This window comes from Scyliorhinus torazame, chromosome 2, assembly GCF_047496885.1.
Source record: "Scyliorhinus torazame isolate Kashiwa2021f chromosome 2, sScyTor2.1, whole genome shotgun sequence".
NCBI lineage: Eukaryota > Metazoa > Chordata > Chondrichthyes > Carcharhiniformes > Scyliorhinidae > Scyliorhinus > Scyliorhinus torazame.
The window spans coordinates 33,097,790-33,117,856 of record NC_092708.1 but is presented as its reverse complement, the minus strand read 5'-3'; the positions used below and the strand labels follow the sequence as shown (position 1 = coordinate 33,117,856).

Here is a 20,067-nt window from a genome sequence, read left to right as displayed (position 1 = left end):
TGGATGACGGTAAAATGATATAGTGTAGATTTATTTGTTCTTAAGGGCAGCACGGTAGCATTGTGGATAGCGCAATTGCTTCACAGCTCCATGGTCCCAAGTTCGATTCCGGCTTGGGTCATTGTCTGTGCGGAGTCTGCACGTCCTCCCCGTGTCTGCGTGGGTTTCCTCCGGGTGCTCCGGTTTCCTCCCACAGTCCAAAGATGTGCGGGTTAGGTGAATTGGCCAATGATAAATTGCCCTTAATGTCCAAATTGCCCTTGGTGTTGGGTGGAGGTGTTGAGTTTGGGTATGGTGCTCTTTCCAAGAGCCGGTGCAGACTCAAAGGGCCGAATGGCCTCCTGCACTGTAAATTCAATGATAATCTATGATTAATCTAGGACAAAGGTTCGGCACAACATCGTGGGCCGAAGGGCCTGTTCTGTGCTGTATTTTTCTATGTTCTATGTTCAGTGGTGGAGGGAGTGAACATTGAGGGTTGTGGATAGGGTGCCAATGTGCATCTTGTAGATGGTACACACTGCTGCCACTGTGCTATTGGGATGGAGGGATGGATTGTATTGAGCTTTTTTAATGTTGGCAGAGCGGCACTCATCCAGGCAAGTGGAGAGTATTCCATCAGTCTTCTGACTTGTGCCTTGTAAATGGTAGAAAAGGCTTTGGAGAGTCAGGGGATGAGTTACTCTGTGATTTTCAATGATAATCCCCAAGCTGTTGATAGTGGCCGATTCATTGACAGTAATGCTTTTGATGTCAAGGGACGATGGTCAGATTCCCTCTTGTTGGAAATGGCCGTTGCCTGGCACTTGTGTAGCCTGAATGTTACTTGCCACTTATCAGCAAAAGTTGTGTGTTGTCTGGACTTTGCTACTAATGGGCATGGACCATAGCTAAGGAGTTGTGAAGAATACTCTGGAATTCACTTCCAAAACCCCCTGTTATGTTTCTTTCCTCTTAAAATTTGAAGTTCTCTATGAAATCCTTCTATTTGACCTGATCTTCAGCAATTGTCCTTGTGGTTCATCCTCCTAATTTTCGCTTGCTGTCTATTACCCGTGGGTTCTTCCTGATAATTCTCCCATGCTGTCTATTACCCGGATTCCCGGCTTGGGTCACTGTCTGTGCGGAGTCTGCATGTTTTCCCCTTGTCTGCATGGGTTTCCTCCGGGTGCTCTGGGTTCCTCCTACAAGTCCCGAAAGACGTGCTGATAAGTAATTTGGACATTCTGAATTCTCCCTCTGTGTACCCAAACAGATGCCGGAATATGGCAACTAGGGGCTTTTCACAGTAACTTCATTGCAGTGTTAATGCAAACCTACTTGTGACAATAATTACGATTATTATTATTGATACATAACAGCCCTTCCCTATCTCTGTAACCTCTTGCAGCTACTCAATGTTCCAAGCTATCTGTACTAATCTAATTCTCATCTCATAAGCATCCCTGATTTTAATCAGTTCACCTTTGATGGCCGTGTCTTCACCTTCCTAGGCTTTTGACTCCGAGATTCCCTCCTTGAATGTCTCAACCTCTCGAGCTCTCTTCCTTTTTCAAGCAGCTCCTTAAAACCTACCTCTATGACTAAGCCATTAGCTGTTGTACATGACTCTGGGACACATTTTGAAATACATGAAGATTGAATAGATAAATCTTAATATACCAACGTTTATTCCTTACACAATAATAGATTCACATCTGTCCTGGTAACTATACACATTCTTTAAAAAATATTATTTGAAGAATCTTTCATTATTCTAATGAATGTTCATTTCTTGCTAATCCATCCAATAAAAGTTGGATGTGCCATTAGAGCCGCACAATTCACTCACAGACACCCAAAAAATGCCTGAAAAGCGAAGGTCCGGTAGTCCATCCAACCTCTCCCACATAATTGCGACCTGTTTTGTATCACAATATGTATACTCTCCAGCTCACCCAAAATTATGTAATATCCTGGGAGAGGCAAGAAACCAGAGACACCTAGGCCAAATTGGGGGAGGTGGGTGGGGGAATCTTGGAAATCCCTCAATCTTGGCAGTCAAACCTAGTCCAGGAGATTATGCTGGCCCTGAATTCCCTTAAGTTCCCCTACCTTACATAAGAAGGGATACCCACCCCAATCAGAAACAGGTTCCACTCTTGTGCAAATATTCTTTCGCCCTCTCTCTTGTAAAGAGGAAGGACTGTTGATGTATGAATATAGCTTATTTTTAAAGGGGATGATATCGATTACAGAGTTACCGCAAAATCCATGGTGGTAATCGGCTGTTGGAGTGATAAAAGTGGTGGCAGGAACAGCTGGCTGATGACAACATGGTGATAATGGGCTACAAGTGACTTCATTTCTCTGTAATTGGCATCAATAGTGCAATATAAGTAAATTAAAGGTGCCCCTGAGATCTGTGTCTAACATTAAAAACAAGCGATATAGTCAGTTCTGATAATATTTCATTGAAGGTATAAAAGAGAACACAGCAGCAGGCATGCTGGTAAACATTTTAGTCAAGATTGAGCTCTCAGAGGCAAATAAGCAGCAGCAGCAATTCATTACACTTGCTCGTAAACTTTCTATAGGATTTAACTGACTGAGTTATCGTGGCACAGTATATACCATCCCTGGTTTTTTGGGAGCTGGTTTAGCTCAGTGGGCTCAGCTGGTTCGTGATGCAGAGCAAGACCATCAGTGCGGGTTCAATTCTCGTACCGACTGAGGTCATTCATGAAAGCCCTGCCTTCTCAACCTTGCCCCTCATCACATTAACCTGTGGTGAACCTCAGGTTAAACCACCACCTGTCAGCTTTTCCCCTCAAAGGGGAAAAGCAGCCTATTGGTCATCTGGGATTACAGCAACTTCACCTTATATAGCATCCCTCTGAGTCAGACGCTCTGGGTTTGAGTCCCACTCTGTGACCTAATGGCCATAGAAGCTGCATTATTTATTATCAACCTGCAACTTCTTCCAGTAGGTCTGTGGGAGAGTGTCCTGACCAACTATGCTTGATGCTGAATGATGCCCCTCAAGCTGTCTCCCCTGGTGATATGTCCCAGTAAAAGCGCTCTGTAGAATCCGACAGAACCCAAGGATTTGTCTGCCTCATTTGTCACTAGACATGGAAAAGCAGCTATGTCTAGGTCTAACTATAAGCACGTGTGAAAAGGCATAACACACACTCTACTAGGGATCTAGCACCTGTGTGAACAGAGGAGGCAACTATGTACCCCCTTAACCAATCAGATTTAGAGTTATTAATGAGCAGTGCAGAGTCTGAACCTGGGAGTATAAATTAGACTGGGTGAATTCAAAGTGAAACCAAGAGAGGAAATAGAGTTTATATAAGAGAACTGAAAGTAACAATGGAAAGGTAAAAATAACGTTTTCATTTATATTTTTTCCAATCTCCAAGAATAATTAAAAGCTCAAGGAATGAGACTCCACATTTGTAAGTTAATTTTCAGTGCCTGAGAGCTGTTTGGCAATATTATAACTTATCACACTTTTCCTAAAGTAATTAGATTCAAATAGACAAGCTCCAGTTCCTATCTCTAAGTCAAGAACAGAAAATGCATGCCTTTCACCATACCATTGGCAGTAACTTCCTAATATCCAGTCGTTAGATTTTGTTGTACAATTTCCAATATAATTAGCTGTGGGCACTTTTAGTCTTGGAGGTCTTGTGATGCAGTGGGTAGCTTCCCTGCCTCTGAGTCAGAAGCTCGGGGTTTAATTCCCGCCTCAGGACTTGATGGCCAAGGAAAGTGCATTCATAACGCGGCCAAACAGGTTGAGTGTTGACTGCAAATTCTTCTAACATACCAATGGCTGGTGGTAAGAGCAGGAGAGGCTCCTGGTCAGCCACACTTGGTGTGGAGTGGCGCCAAACCTGTACGTCGCTGGTGACAGATGAGTGGCCTGTTCCAGGGATAACTAGCTATGGAAACAGATGAATATCTGCCGAAGTGCACCACTAGATGTGGAAGGAGGGTTGACCTCACCATTTGTTTTACTGTAAAATCTGACCATTTTGTTCCTGACCTTTCCTTCCCGGATTGCTTCCTTTAGCCTTGTTTTTGGATTTAAGTTTACCTCCGATGGAGTCAATTATTCACATGCAACAATGTGGATTTTTATAGTAGCCTTAAAAAAGTAAAGTATCCCAAGAACCTTCACAGATGCGTAAGGAGCGTAATCAGACAGAATCGACACCGAGTCAAAGAAGGTGACGTTGGGACAGACGAGCAAACACGTGATCAAAGACGACTGTCTTAAAGGAGGAACAAGCACAATTGAATCGAGTGAGGAATTTCCAGAGCTCAGGGCAAAAATGGTTCAAGGCATAATCACAAATGATGGGTAAAACAAAGGACTGGAGGAACGCAAAGTTCTTGAAGGGGGAATCTGGGCATCTAATAATAATATAATAATCTTTATTCTTCTCACAAGTAGGCTTACAGAAACACTGCAATGAAGTTACTGTGGAAATCCCCCAGTCGCCACAGTCCGGTGCCTATTCGGGTGCACAGAGAGAGAATTCAGAATGTCCAATTCACCTAACAGCACGTCTTTCGGGACTTGTGGGAGGAAACCGGAGCACCCGGAGGAAACCCACGCAGACACGGGGAGAACGTGCAGGCTCCGCACAGACAGTGACCCAAGCTGGAATCGAACCTGGGACCCTGGCGCTGTGAAGCAACAGTGCTGACCACTGTGCTACCATGTTGCCCATCCCTAAATACCCTTGAACTGAGTGGCTTGCTCTGCCATTTCAATTAGCATTTAAGAGTCAACCACATTGCTGTGGATCTGGAGTAAGGGTGGCAGATTTCCTCCTCTCCAGGACGTTAGTGAACCAGGTGGGTTTTTGTGACAATCGACAACGGTTTCATGGTCACCATTAGACTTTTAATTCCAGATTTTTTTTGATTGAATTCAAATTTCACCTCACCACCTGCCGTGGTGGGATTTGAACCTGGGTCCCCAGACCATCACCCTGGGTCACCGCCTCCCCAGATGGGTTTTTGCAGCAATCGCGTAGTTTCATGATCATTATGAAAGTTCTGCTTTTCATTCTCTTTTGATAGTGGCAAATGACATGTTGTTTATGTTTTCATGGTTAGATTTTCCACGAGCAGTACACCAGCCTATCATCAGAGCTTGAGGGCCCCACTCTACATGGCTGACCAGGAGACCTGTCCACTCTTACAACCTGCCCGAAGCATAGTGGAAGGATTTAATAACCGATTTGGCTAGCTTATCAATGCACCTTTCATGGCCTTCAAGTCATGGAATCCAAAACTTCCTGTTCAGAGGCAACAACACTACCCACTTCACCTCAAGACCTCCATTAATAAAATTAATGCAGATTTATTAATTGATCAAATTTAAATTTCTGCAGCTGTCGGTGGCATCTTGACTCGTATCTCCAGATCTCTGTTTCAGACCTCTGGATTGCTTTTCCTGTAACATTGCGACTCTGCTTCCATCTGTGATGGGTGAATAACTTAATCCTTCCTCGAACACTTTCGATACGAGGATTAATTGCACTGCAGAGAACTGGTTCAGACATTTAATGCAATTTAGTAAAATTATAACAGAACTGTTGTGGTGTAGAAGAACGTCATTCAGCCCATAATACCTGCACCGAATCATTGAATGAGGATTATGGCTTTGTCGCAATCTCCTGCCTTTTCAGATCATCACCTAATGCCCTCTTGAATGCCTCGATTGAACCTACCTCCATCATACTTCAGGCAGTGCATTCCAGACCCCAACTACTCGCTGTGTGAAAAGGCTTTTCCTCACAAAGCACTTGCTTCTTTTGCAAATCACTTTAAGGGCAGCATGGTAGCACAAGTGGATAGCACTGTTGCGTCACGGCGCCAGGGTCCCAGGTTCAATTCCCTGCTGGGTCACTGTCTGTGAGGAGTCTGCACGTTCTCCCTGTGTCTGCGTGAGTTTCCTCTGGGTACTCTGGTTTCCTCCCACAGTCCAAAGGCGTGCAAGTTAGGTGGATTGGCCGTGCTAAATTGCCCTTAGTGTCCAAAACAGTTAGGAGGAGTTATTGAGTTACGGGGATAGGGTGGAAGTGAGGGCTTAAGTGGGTCGGTGCAGACTTGATGGGCCGAATGGCCTCCTTCTGCACTGTATGTTCTATGTTCTGTGCCCTCTCATTCGTGCTCCTATTATAAGGGCAAACAGTTTCTTCCTGTCTACTCGGCCCAGTCTCATGATTTTGAACATCTCTAACAAATCTCCTCCTAACCTTCTTCTCTCCAAGGAGAACAGTCCTACCTTCTCCAATCTATTTTCATAACTGAAGATCCCTGGAACCATTCTTGTCAACCACTTCTGCACTCTCTCTAATGCGTTCACATCCTTCCTAAAATGTGCCACCCAGAACTGTAGCATTATTTCAGCTGAGGTCTAACTAGTGTCATATACAAGTTTCCTATAACCTTGCTCTTGTACTCTGAGCCCCGATTAATAAAGCCCAGAGTACGATATACTTTATTAACTGCTCTCTCCACCTGCCCTGCCAACTTTACTGAATTATGCAAATACACAAGTAGTAATAATAATCTTTATTGTCACAAGTAGGCTTATATTAACACTGCAATGAAGTTACTGTGAAAATCCCCTAGTCATCACAATTCGGCGCCTGTTCGGGTACACAGAGGGAGCATTCAATGTCCACTTCACCGAACCGCATGTCTTTCGGGATTTGGGGGAAACCAGAGCACCCGGAGGAAACCCACGCAGACACGGAGAGAACGTGCAGTCTCCGCACAGACAGTGACCCAAGCCGGGAATCGAACCCGGGTCCTTGGTGCTATGAAGCAACAGTGCTAACCACTGTGCTACCATACCGCACCCTATCATCCTGTCTCTCCTCCCTTTATATTTGAAACCCTTATTTTAAATTGTTCCTCCATTTTCTTCACCTCCCACTTCTGTGTATTGAACCTTATCTACCGACCATCTGTCCACTCCATCAACTTGTCGATTTTCTTCTGAATTTCTGCTCTATTGTCCTCACAGTTTACAATGCTCTCATTCTATCTTATGATACATTTTGCAAGGGTAATGAGAAAAATTATCGTCTATTGATTGGGAGCTAGTGCTAGGGTGTCATCAATTTAAAATTGATAGAGGGGTATTGAAATTCCTTTGTGCAGAAAGTTGTTGGAGGGCAGAATGCTTTGCCTGAAGGAATGGTCGAGGCAGAGATCATTTTATCTTTTAAGGGAAAAATGGATACCTTTGAAGTAGTCCTCTGTTACAAAGCTGCAGAGAGAATACAGGGCCATTGGAATTAGTTTTGTCTTCATCTATAAAGAAAAAATAAACTTGCATTGGAACAGTGTCTTTTCATAACCTCAGGATTCCCCCAAGCACTTTATAGCCTGTGAGGAATTTTTCGAAGAATACCCACTGTTGTAATGTAGAAGTCATATTACATCCTTTTGTGCTGGAAACCTCTATGGTTCGATGGAAGCTACCCAGTGAAGTCAGGGGCTTGCCTTATCCACGGAAAGTAACATTTGATGCGACAAGATCACAGTTGGTGACTAGGTACCATAACCTTTAAAAAAAAGCTCATTGGCCTTTGCCTCAGGTAGGCTGGAATACAAATGGATGAAAGTTATACATGGGAGTGTCCCCCTCTATTCTGTCACCTTCAGTTCTGGGCAGCAACTGCAACGTGAGCACAATATAGTCTCCTTTGGATGGATGCAGCATGTTGACAGGGCTTGAAGGTTTAAATTATGTGGACGAAATGCATAAAACTACTGTTATTGTGAATAATAATCTTTATTAGTGTCACAAGGAGGCTCACATTAACACTGCAGTGAAGTTACTGTGAAAAGCCCCTAGTCGCCACATTCCGGCACCTGTTCGGGTACACGGAGGGAGAAATCAGAATGTCCAATTCACCTAACAAGCACGTCTTTCGGGACTTGTGGGTGTAAACCGGAGGAAACCCACGCAGACAGGGGGAGAGTGTGCAGACTCCGCACAGACAGTGACCCAGCGGGGAATCGAACCTGGGACCCTGACGCTGTAAAGCAACAGTGTTAACCACTGTGCTATCGTGCCACCCAATTCCTTTGGATAAAGCAGATTGAGTGATGATATAATCTCAGTATTTAAAATGATAACAAAAAGTTGATTCAACAACATGGATTTGGATGAATTATTTATTCCAATGCTTGAATCCGGAGCAGGAAGCACAAAAACCATGAGCGGGATTCTCTGATCCTGAGGCTAAGTGTTGACGCCGTCAGAAACAGCGTTGTGTTTTACAACGGGGTCAACAGGCCCCCCAGGAGCCCTACAGGAAGCCAGCACGACACTGGAGCGACCCACACCGCTCAAGCTGCCGATAGCTGCGTCAAATGGGTGGCGCGGATCTGTGCATGCACGCTGCGTCCGGCGCAAATGCGTGCATGTGCACTGCGACCGGCGCAAATGCATACTCCACGCCGGCCCCGATGCAACATGGCGTAGGGCTGCAGGGGCCGGCGCGGAATAAAAGAGGCCCCCACCACAAGAGGCTGGCCCACCGATCGGGAGGCACCGATTGCGGGCCAGTCCACGGTGGAGGCCCCCGCCGGGGCCGGACCCCCCGCCCCCCCCCCCCCCCCCCCCCAAGGCTGCCCCCCGCACGATGGATGCTGAGATCCCGCCGGGTAAGACCAGATATGAACGGCGGCCACGGGTCTCAGGTTTTTTGGGGCGGTCACTCAGCCCATCCCGGGCGGAGAATCGCTGGGGGGGGGGGGGGGCGCGTAGAGCGCCCGCTGACCGCGCCCGTGCCAATGGTGCCGATTCCCCACTCACCGGAGAATCGGCGGACCGCCGTCGGGGTGGCGTCGCGCGATTTGCACCCGGCCCGACAATTTTCCGACCTGGCGTGGGCTGACAGAATCCCGCCCCAGCTTATTCAGGGATGAAATCAGGAAACTCTCCCCTTGCAAAATGGATGAAAGAAATCTGGAGTACTTTCCGAATCGCTGCAGATGCGAGGTCAGTTGGAAACTTCCAGCAAAAAGGTCAACATATTTTTGTTTGATCTGAATATGGGCGGGTATGGATCAAAGACAGTTAAATAGGATTGAAATACAGATCAGCCATGAACAGATTGAATGGAGGGGCTGGGTGGCCTCCATCAGTCCCTTTTTTTTTCAAGATATATATTCAACTGCTTTAAAATGCGAAAGATAACTAACGTTTAGAAGGTCTATTAATGCAGAATAATTATGAAAGTAGAGGAAACTGAAGTGTAAATTCAAACTGCAAGACACTGAGTTGAAGTTGATTAATTTGCTCCCATTGACATCTTTAATAAGCCTCGCAATGTTTGTGCATGCATACATTTTTATCTTTTGTATATATATCCTAAAGTGTCAGCACACATGATGTTGATTTGTTTTGACAAGTTTATTGATATATAATGAAGTTAATTACCTTAGATCCGAGTCATTTAAATATTTCCTCTGTGGTCAGTTAAACTGAGCTGTTTGGTTGAATTGAATAGCTGAAACTGTGAGAGTGGGTGCTGTGATTCTGTCTAATTTTATTTCTGAAGCACTAACAGTGAGTCTGCAATTGTAAATTCACGAGAGACAGGTTTTAATCTCCTATGTCCAACCAGTTCACCTTGTTGAGTTCGATACATCCCTGGCTGTTCTATTTGTGTGCATTCTTCGCACATAGTGAAGGAACTGCTTCCACCTTGCCCTTGTGTGTAGTAGACATCAATGAGAAGAGGGCATCCCATTACCAGGACAGAAGCAGCAATATGTATTCATATTGCGCTTCTCACACCAGAAAGATGTCCCCAAACACTTCAGAGATTTGAAATGGGGACCAAAATGAAAGAAACAACTTTGTCAAATGGAGTTGGGAGACAGACCCGAGTGAACATTTGAAGAGACTGTAATTATGTGTATATAGTCAGGTTAGTGAAGGGTTAATTTAAATCTCTGTGCAAATCAAACACTAGAGGACACTACTACTTCTCTGTATTTAAGACAGTCTCTCAGGGAATTCTGGGAGAAGCATGATGAAAAACACAAGGAGGAGCTGAGAACAGAGTGAATGTTAATTGGAGATAGCACAAGGTTAGATCATAGTGTAGTGAGTGACTAGATAGAATATTAAATACGGTAAGACTGATTCAATATCATTTATTATCATCTGTAGCTCAGTAGAGTGTTCGAACTTCATTTAATTAATAGGGTAATCATAAATTAGTTTTGTTTCAATCTTTTGATTGGTATATTCTTTGTCAACACTACATTGGGTCATTCTGGAAGAAAAGAAAAAGAATACAACATATTCCCAATTGTGGTAATATAACAGAGACAAGTGCCTAATAGTCTTTTGAAAACAAGGAAGATGGGGGGAAGGCAAATAGATATTTGAAAGGAGTTCCAGAGGGCAGAAGCAACAATAACAACAACTTGCATTTATTTTCAATCTTTAACATTGTAAAATAAATTATAGCGGGCTGGATGCTCCAATTTAGCAGCTATGTGCTGACACCGGCGTGGGAACTGTGACGTTTTACGATGCCAAAATCAGTGCTGAACCCTCACTGGTCCCAGGATTGGTGAGGGGCTAACAGCCATGCTGGGTAATGCTCCCGGCTCCCATGACAAAAATGGCCGAAGAATGGCCGGCCGGGTCTGTGGCCGCTCATGTGCATGGTGATGGCCTGCAGCTGTTGCGCCTAAAAACCTGGCGCAGGCTATGCGCGGGCCTGACCTGCCAAATACTGACCCCCTGGACATCCCCTGGCCACCTCCCCACAAGTCCCCCCAGCCTTTGCGGAAGCCACCCCCTTGCCAGCAACACAGCTCCCGGCTGACATAGTCCGTGGCCGCCATGGCGGGTTCCCGACCACTGAGACCACACATCCCCTGCGCGGTCGGGAATCCGGCCCATCGGGGGTGGAGCATCATCCGATGATGCACCAACGCTGTTCCAACGCGTGCGGCGCACGACGCGATGACGCCATTTTGGAGGACACGGAGAATAGAAAACCGGCATCAAACCGGCGCCTCACCCAATTTGGGCATCAAAGGGATTCTATGCCCGATCGCCAATTATGATATCGGCATCAGGCAATGGAGAATCCCGCCCAAGGTACTTCACAGAGTGTAACAAAGCACATTTTGACCAAAAGCTTGATCAAAGACATAGGGCAGGATTTTCCAACAACCCAACCTCTCCGAGGCATGTTTTGCAGTGGTGGGGGTCATGTAACCACAAGACATAGGAGTAGAAGTTGGCCATTCAGCCCATCGAGTCTGCTCCACCAAACAATGAGATAATGACTGATGTGGTATGATAATCCTCAACTAAACTTTCCCATGTTATCCCCATAACCATTAATTCCATTACTGATGCAAAATCTGTCTATCTTAGCCTTGAACATACTTAATGACCCACTTCTACAGCACTGTGAGGTAAAGAATTGGACAGATTTGCTTTCCTCAGAGAAGAAATTCCTCCTCATCTCTGGCATAAATGGGCGACTCCTTACTCTGAGATTATATCTTCTTTCCCAAACTTTCCCAAGGGGAAGCAACCTCTCAGCATCTTCCCTGCCTAGCCCTTGAGAATCTTATTTGTCTCAATAAAGTCGACACTCATTCTTCTGAACTCCAGACCCCCCAATCCCTCTATGCTGCAATTTTCTGCAGTCTTTCTCCATTTAAATAATATTCAGCTCCTTTATCCTACCTACCAAAGCGCATAACTTCACATTATATTCCATCAGCCAATATTTTTATCCACTCACTTAACCTGTCGATATCCCTCTGTGGACTATGGATGGAATTTTCCCCAAACCTGTCAGATTGTCAGATTTTGACTGAAAACCGACATGCGCCACATCAGATGCACAGCCGAGTTTTCACTCCAGATTTCCTGGCACTCAGTGCACGGGTAATCTGGGGGTGTGGTTTGTGCTGTAACTCTCATGGGTAGGCCTGATAGAACTGGCAAGGCCGGCTCCACAGAGACCAATTTTAAATTGATATAAAGTGCGCAATATTCCAGCCACGCTGCGTCGGAAAAGCAGCTCGCCACAGCACAGCGTGGCCGGTGAAAGCTGGGAGACGCTGCTACCAGAATCTCCCTGGCTCACAACGACTCCACAGTTTCAAACTTCTGGCTTCTTGTACAGAATGTACATAGAACGTTATCACGCAGGTGCAGCAGGAAATTGGGAAAGCAAATGGTACGTTGGCCTTTGTTGCAATGGGATTGGAGTAAAAGAATGGAGAAGGTGCTACAGTTGCACAGGGCTTTGCTGAGACCACACCCGGAGTACAGTGTGTAGTTTTAATCTCCACATTTCAGAAAGGATATTCTTGCACTGAAGGCAGCACAGCAAAGGTTCAAGAAATGAGTCCCTGGGATGAAAGGGTTTCCCCATGATGAGAGGCGGAGTAAATTGGACTTGTATTCTCTGGGGTTTAGGAGAATGAGAGGCGATCTCATTGAAACCAACAAAATTCTGAAGGAGTTTGGTTGGGTGGACACCAAGAGATTGTTTCCAATTGGTCGGGGAATCTAAACCACTGGAGAACACAGTCTCAGGATAAGAGGGCCAATCCATGATTGAGATGAAGGGAATTTAAGACTGGAATGAAAGGAAATTTCTTCACTCAAACGATTGTGAATCTTTGGAATTCTCTACCCAGAGGGTTGTTACATTTAAGGCTGGGATACACAGAATTTTGGTTTCATGGAAATAAGGGATATGAGGAGCAGATGGGAAAATGGAGTTGAAATTCCAGATCAGCTAAGATCATATTTCATGTCGAAGTAGGCTCGATATGCCACATTGCCTACTCGTGCATCTATTTCTTATGTTCCTGTAGAATCACAGAAAGGTTACGGCACAGTAAAAGGCCATTCAACCCATCGTGGCCAGGCTGGCCAACAAAACAAAAACTAGATGCTCGTTTTAATCCCACGTTCCAGCAGCTTTGCAGGTTACAACACTTCAGGTGCAGGCATAGGCGTCTTTAAAGTTAGCTGAGTGCTCCTGTCTTATGTTTAATTTATGTTCATAAATTAATTTATTTATATAAATAGATTAATTTATAAATTAATTAATTTATATATATTTATTAATTAATCATTTTAAAATTTATATTTATTTATATAGAAATTGATTAATTCCTGTTCTTATATTCTTAAAACATGTGAACAGGGACAGAAGGCTGAGCTCGGATGAGCTGAGGCTTTGGAGCATTTGAAGCAAGGATAATTGCAATGGATGCAATTAGTGAGGATAATTGGGTTGATCTGTTTCTGGACTTTTAAAGCGCATTTGACAAAGCACAACATTGACTTATTTGCAAAATTAAAGCCCACAGGATTAAAGAGACTGTGTCAGGATTGATCCAAAATAGGCGAAGGGAAAGAGTAGGGAGTGGTGGTTACAGCACAAAACGATCAAGTATAGAGAAAGGACATGAAGTTGGATGGCCAAGGAGACATATTAGAGGAGGATAAAAGGATTGACATTATCAAAAACAAAGGAACGGTCAAGGGAGATTGTCAAAGATAAAGATCACAACCAGAGTCACCAAAGATTCCATTGACAAGCATATGGGTAAGGCCATACGCTAATACAGGATCTCAAACAGTGAATCAGAGATAAACATACAGTTGTGAAATGATGAATTCTAAGACTTTGATGGTGAAGGAAGCGTGAGAAGTGAACAGTCATTTAGAGTAAGAAGTCTTGCAGGTTTGTTTGTTTAAAATCACTAGCTTTCGGAGCACTGCTCCTTCCTCAGGTGAATGAATAGGTATGTTCCAGAAACATATATATAGACAAAGTCAAAGATGCAAGACAATGCTTTGAATGCGAGGTTTTGCAGGTAATTAAGCCTTCTCAGCTCCAGAGAGTGGGGTAACCCCAGGTTAAAGAGGTGTGAATTGTCTCATGTCAGGACAGTTGGTAGGATTTCGCAAGCCCAGGCCAGATGGTGGGGGGTGAATGTAATGCGACATGAATCCAAGGTCCCGGTTGAGGCCGCACTCATGTGTGCGGAACTTTCCTGCAGCGTCCCGAATGTCCCGACGAGTCGTACATTGGCGATACCATGCAGACGCTGCGACAATGGAAGAACAAACATCGCGCGACAATCGCCAGCCAGGAATGTTCCCTTCCAGTCGGGGAACACTTCAGCAGTCAAGGGCATTCAGCCTCTGATCTCCGGGTAAGCGTTCTCCAAGGTGGCCTTCAGGACATGGGACAACGCAAAATCGGCAAGCAGAAACTTATAGCCAAGTTCCGCAGACATGAGTACGGCCGGGACTTTGGATGCATGTTGCATTTCGTTCACCCCCCACCATCTGGCCTGGGCTTGCAAAATCCTACCAACTGTCTTGGCTTGAGACAATTCACACCTCTTTAATCTGAGGTTACCCCTATCTCTGGATCTGTAAAAACTTAATTACCTGCAAATGCTCGCATTGGGGCTGGTTTAGCACAGGGCTAAATCGCTGGCTTTGAAAGCAGACCAAGGTGGGCCAGCAGCACGGTTCAATTCCCGTACCAGTCTCCCTGAACAGGCACCGGAATGTGGCGACTAGGGGCTTTTCGCAGTAACTTCATTTGAAGCCTTCTTGTGACAATAAGCGATTCTCATTTCTCATTTCTCTCTCTCTCTCATGTCATTTCATTCTCATTTCAAAGCATTGTCTTGCATCTTTGACTTTGTCTGTATATATGTTTCTGGAACATACCTCTTCATTCACCTGAGGAAAGAGCAGTGCCCCAAAAGCTAGTGATTCCAAACAAACCTGTTAGATTTTAACCTGGTGTTGTAAGACTTCTTACTGTGCTCAACCCAGTCCAACGCCGGCATCTCCAAGTCATTTAGAGGATAGTGGTGTTTAACCTTTTACCTAGGGGAGTGGTAATTTTATTTTGAAGGAGTTAGGGATGATGCTAGCAATGGGGGAGAGTTTGTAATAATAATAATCTTTGTCACAAGCAGGCTTACATTAACACTGCAATGAAGTGACTGTGAAAATCCCCAAGTCACCACATTGCAGCGTCTGTTCGGGTACACAGAGGGAGAATTCAGAATGTCCAATTCACCAAACAACAAGTCTTTCGGGACTTGTGGGAAGAAACCGGAGCACCCGGAGGAAACCCACGCAGACAGCAGGAGAACGTACAGGCTCCACACAGACAGTGACTCAAGCCCGGAATCGAACCTGGGACCATGGAGCTGTAAAAGAACAGTGCTTCCCACTGTGTTATCGCGCCGCCCACAATGATGATGGAGCGCAATAGGTTGAGGAGGTCAGGGTGAAAATGATGGAGCTTGTAGACAACATGAGTTACATGAGCTTCAGGGGACATAGGAACCAAGGCTTTAAAATAAAGATGGAGGAAAGGGCAGATTGGAAAAAGGATTGAGCGAGGAATTGAGGAATGGAAGAGGAATGACTGTTACCCCCCAACCTGGAGTGGCCGACATGCGCCTCCAGTCTCACATTACATAAATGATTCACAATAGCCTCAGAGCAACAAGAAACAGTCCATAAATAGTGCTGTATATTGGTGCCCAACAGTTTCTAGGACACCGGACAGAAACCCCAATATTTTATTTCATTTGTAAGACTGAGGAAAGGATACTTCACTCCAGGAGTGATTCTTCTTCCATTGGACAGGAGATACAAAAGTTTGAGAACACGCACCAAGAGATTCAAAAACAGCTTCTTCCCCTTTGTTACCAGACTCCTAACGACCCTCTTATGGACTGATGGACTGATCTCTTCACACATCTTCTCTACTGAGTAGTACTAAACTTCTGTCTGCTTCACCCAATGCCTGTGTCTATGAATTTATATTGTGTATTTTATATTTGCCCTATTATGTATTTTTCTTTCATGTAAGGAATGATCTGTCTGAGCTGCATGCAGAACAATATGTTTCACTGTACCTCGGTACACGTGACAATAAACCAATCCAATCCAAACCAATCTGATTCCACACACAAATAGGTATTTGGTATATTAAAAATTTATTGCTATCGTAAGATGAAAATAATTTTAACATCATACAAGAAAATAGTTTACAATTATCAGTTAAACAATGCTTATCAATGAAATAAAACACTAATTCCGAACTGCTAACTTTCATCTCCACTCAAGCAAACACCATCTCAGGTCAAAATCCATTTGTAAATACAGTTCGCAGACAGAGTGTTACCTGCTGTATCACCAACAAGTTCCTGTCCTGTTCACTTGAAAAATCCATCTACAAGTTTGCTGATGATACGACTATAGTGGGCCGGATCTCGAATAACAATGAGTCAGAATAGAGGAGGGAGATTGAGAAACTACTGGAGTGGTGCAGCGACAACAATCTATCAATCTATCCCTCAATGCCAGCAAAACTAAAGAGCTGGTCATTGACTTCAGAAAGCAAGTTACAGTACACACCCCTGTCAGCATCAACAGGGCCGAGGTGGAGATGGTTAGCAGTTTCAAATTCCTACGGATACACATCTCAAAAAATCTGTCCTGGTCCGCCCACGTCGACACTACCACCAAGAAAGCACGACAGCGCCTATACTTCCTCAGGAAGGAGATTCGGCATGTCCACATTAACTCTTACCAGCTTTTACAGATGCACTATAGAAAGCATCCAATCTGGCTGCTTCACAGCCTGGTATGGCAACTGTTCGGCCCAAGACCGCAAGAAACTTCAGAGTCGTGAAGACTGCCCAGTCCATCACACAAACCTGCCTCCCATCCATTGACTCCATCTACACCTCCCGCTGTCTGGGGAAAGCGGGCAGCATAATCAACAACCCTCCCACCCGGCCTACTCACTCTTCCAACTTCTTCCATTGGGTAGGAGATACAAAAATCTGAGAACGCGCACGAATAGACCCAAAAACAGCTTCTTCCCCACTGTTACCAGACTTCTAAACGACCCTCTTATGGACTGACCTCATTAACACTACACCCTGTATGCTTCATCTGATGCCGGTGTTATCTAGTTACATTGTATACCTTGTGTTGCCCTATTATGTATTTTTGTTTATTTCTTTTTCTTTTCATGTATGTAATGATCTGTTGAGCTGCTCGCAGAAAAATACTTTTCACTGTACCTCGGTACACGTGACAATAAACAAATCTAATCCAAGAGGTAAATCTTTAGCTCACCATTTTTCCAGAAACTTCTGGTCTGTCCACAGTCAAATCTTTAAATGAACTCAACACCGAACGGTTTCAATCCCTGGCTCCTTCCATCAAGTGCATCATCTTAATAAGAGCAAAACTTAGACAAAAACAATCATGGAGGCGAGTCTCACACGTCACACCTCAGAACCCATCCTGCCAGTAACCTTAGCTTTCAAGAGATTGGGGCGCCCTTTTAAAAAAAAATTAAAATAAAAAAGATTCTCCCTCCCCCCCCCCCCCTCAGGGAAGTCTCCAAATCTCCTCCCCTCCTCCCACCATGGACATGGGATCCCCTCCCCCGCGCACTTCGCCCTCTTCGACCCACCCCCCCCCCCCCCCAAACCCCCAGGATCCCCACGGACATGAGATTTACCTCCTCCAACAGACACAAGAAATCTCCCCCTCCCCACAGACATGGGAACTCCTCCCCCCTCCACCATGGGCCTCCCCAATAATTGCTCCTCTCTCAGTTGCAGCTAGCCCCCGACACTGCCCCTTGGCACGTCCGGGTATGAAGAAAATCACTGATGCACAAGAGGCAAAAATCCTGTACTATTTGAGTTCCTGGTAGGTTGAGGGCAGAACAAGCTGTTAGATAAGCTATGTCACGTTTGGTGTTTGCGGTTGCCTGCCCCTTTGCGTTAAACCACCTGCAATGTTACGAGTACTTATGATATTCAGAAACAAATGGTAATTTTGAGATAGCTCCGAAGGAGGCTTTGTTTTGGTGCTTTCTCAAGAGGCTCATTTTGACATTATTTCAGAATGGTCTTTGGGATGCAAAACCTTGGCAATGGTACAAGCAAAACACAGGACAAAAGCTTGCTCTGCCTCATTGCACCTTGAAGCACAAAAGGTCTGCTATTGATCTGAATACCTTGCCACATTGTTCTCCCACCCCCTCCTCCTTTATGGACAATATAATAACCTTTTTATCCACTCTCTTGTCTATCAAAGCTCAGCTTTGGAGGGATTCCAGTTCCAGGCAAATCAGTGACATTCCTGAGGAAGAACTTTCATGGCTGCATTGAGAATCTCTATTACAACGGAGTGAATATTATTGATCTGGCCAAGAGACGCAAACCTCAGATACACATCGTGGTGAGTTACTTGTTAAATTCAGAACATAAAAGCTGTTTATCCGCAGCATGGAATTAAAAATTAAAACTGTGGCCGACAGAGCTGATCAGAGTGAAACCAGATAAAGTTGAATGTATAATTGATAGAGTGTGATGGTAAATGGATACATTTTGTTTTATATCATCTCAATTAGGCAAAACCTAGATGAGTTATATTTTATGTGCTCAGCCAATCTATTGATGCTCGGGAGAAGGTGCTTTGTTTAGGATAATGGTCTTAGTTTGAAACTGGAGAAAGAATCACTGAGATAATTAAAGTGAGAGGATCTAACAATCTCTATTTGATGTTCAGCAATATTATCATAGCTGAATTTTCCACCATCAATATCCTGGGTTTATCATTGACTAGAAACTGAAATGGACCAACCATATTGATGCATAATACCACACATATAAATACTGTAGCCGCAAGAACAGGTCGGAGGCTGAGAATTCTGCAGTCAGTAACTCACCTTCTATTCACTATCTTGGAGGCACATGGAGAGGTGGTAGTGTGTGGTATAATCACTGGACTAGTAATCCAAAGACCCAGGATAATGCTCTGGGAACCGGCTTTGAATCCCACCATGGCAGATGGTGAGAGTTGAATTTGATAAAAATTTGAAATTATAAGTGTAATCTCTACCTCCTAGAAGAACTAGGGCAGTGGATGCATGGAAACACCAAATCTGACTCACACACCATCCTGACTAGGTCACCATTCCTTCGCTGATGTTGGATCAAAGGGCGGTTCCCTCCCCCATCTCCACCCCCCCCACCCCGGCGACATGTTTTCCATTATTGGCTCAACGTTGGCCGCCAGCAGAACCTTCCAGTCCCTCTGATGTCGATAGTGTTTTGAGTGGCGAGTTCATTTGCCCACTAGGGAACCTGCGGGCGACACCTTTGGCAGGGCCGGAAGACCTCGCCATATGGAAGGGTTGGAAAATCCCACCAGAAACCTGGGGCTCTCTCCCTCACAGCATTAGGGCAACACGGTAGCACAGCGGGTAGCACTGTTGCTTCACAACGCCAGGGTCCCAGGCTCGATTCCCGGCTAGGCTCACTGTCTGCGTAGAGCCTGCACATTCACCCCGTGTCTGCGTGGGTTTCCTCCGGGTGCTCCGGCTTCCTCCCACAAATCCTGAAGGACGTGCTGTTAGGTGAATTGGACATTCTGAATTCTCCCTCCATGTACCCGAACAGGCGCCAGAATGTGGCGACTAGGGGCTTTCCACAGTAACTTCATTGCAGTGTTAGTGTAAGCCTACTTGTGACAATAAAGATTATTATTATTATGTCCATTAGGGAAGGAAAGCTGTCAGCCTTACCTGGCCTGGTCCACATGTAACTCCAGACCACAGCAATGTGGTTGACACTTAAATGCCCTCAGGGATGGACAATAAATACTGGCCCAGCTAGCGACATCCCAGTCCTGTAAAATGACTAAAGAGAGAAAAAGAAACTATGGGTGTAACTGCACCAGATGGATTACAGGGCTTCAAAAAGGCACCTAATAATAATAATAATCTTTATTGTCACATGTAGGCTTACATTGCAATGAAGTTACTGTGAAAAGCCCCCAGTCGCCACATTCCGGTGCCTGTTCGGGTACACTGAGGGAGAATTCAGAATGTCCAATCCACCTAACAACACATCTTTCGGGACAAGTGGGAGGAAATCGGAGCACCCGGAGGAAACCCACGCACACAC

At 44.9% G+C, this 20,067-nt stretch overlaps 1 protein-coding gene across 2 annotated transcripts in view; it reads left to right on the top strand.

Moving 5' to 3' along the window:
- LOC140387047 (contactin-associated protein-like 5) overlaps positions 1-20,067 on the top strand; it is a 1,703,123-nt gene that overhangs the window by 769,430 nt on the left and 913,626 nt on the right. For both annotated transcript variants that reach the window (XM_072470060.1, XM_072470068.1), the window contains one exon: positions 18,194-18,337. In XM_072470060.1, the coding sequence (XP_072326161.1) occupies positions 18,194-18,337 (144 nt within the window). The remainder of the gene's footprint in view (positions 1-18,193; positions 18,338-20,067) is intronic.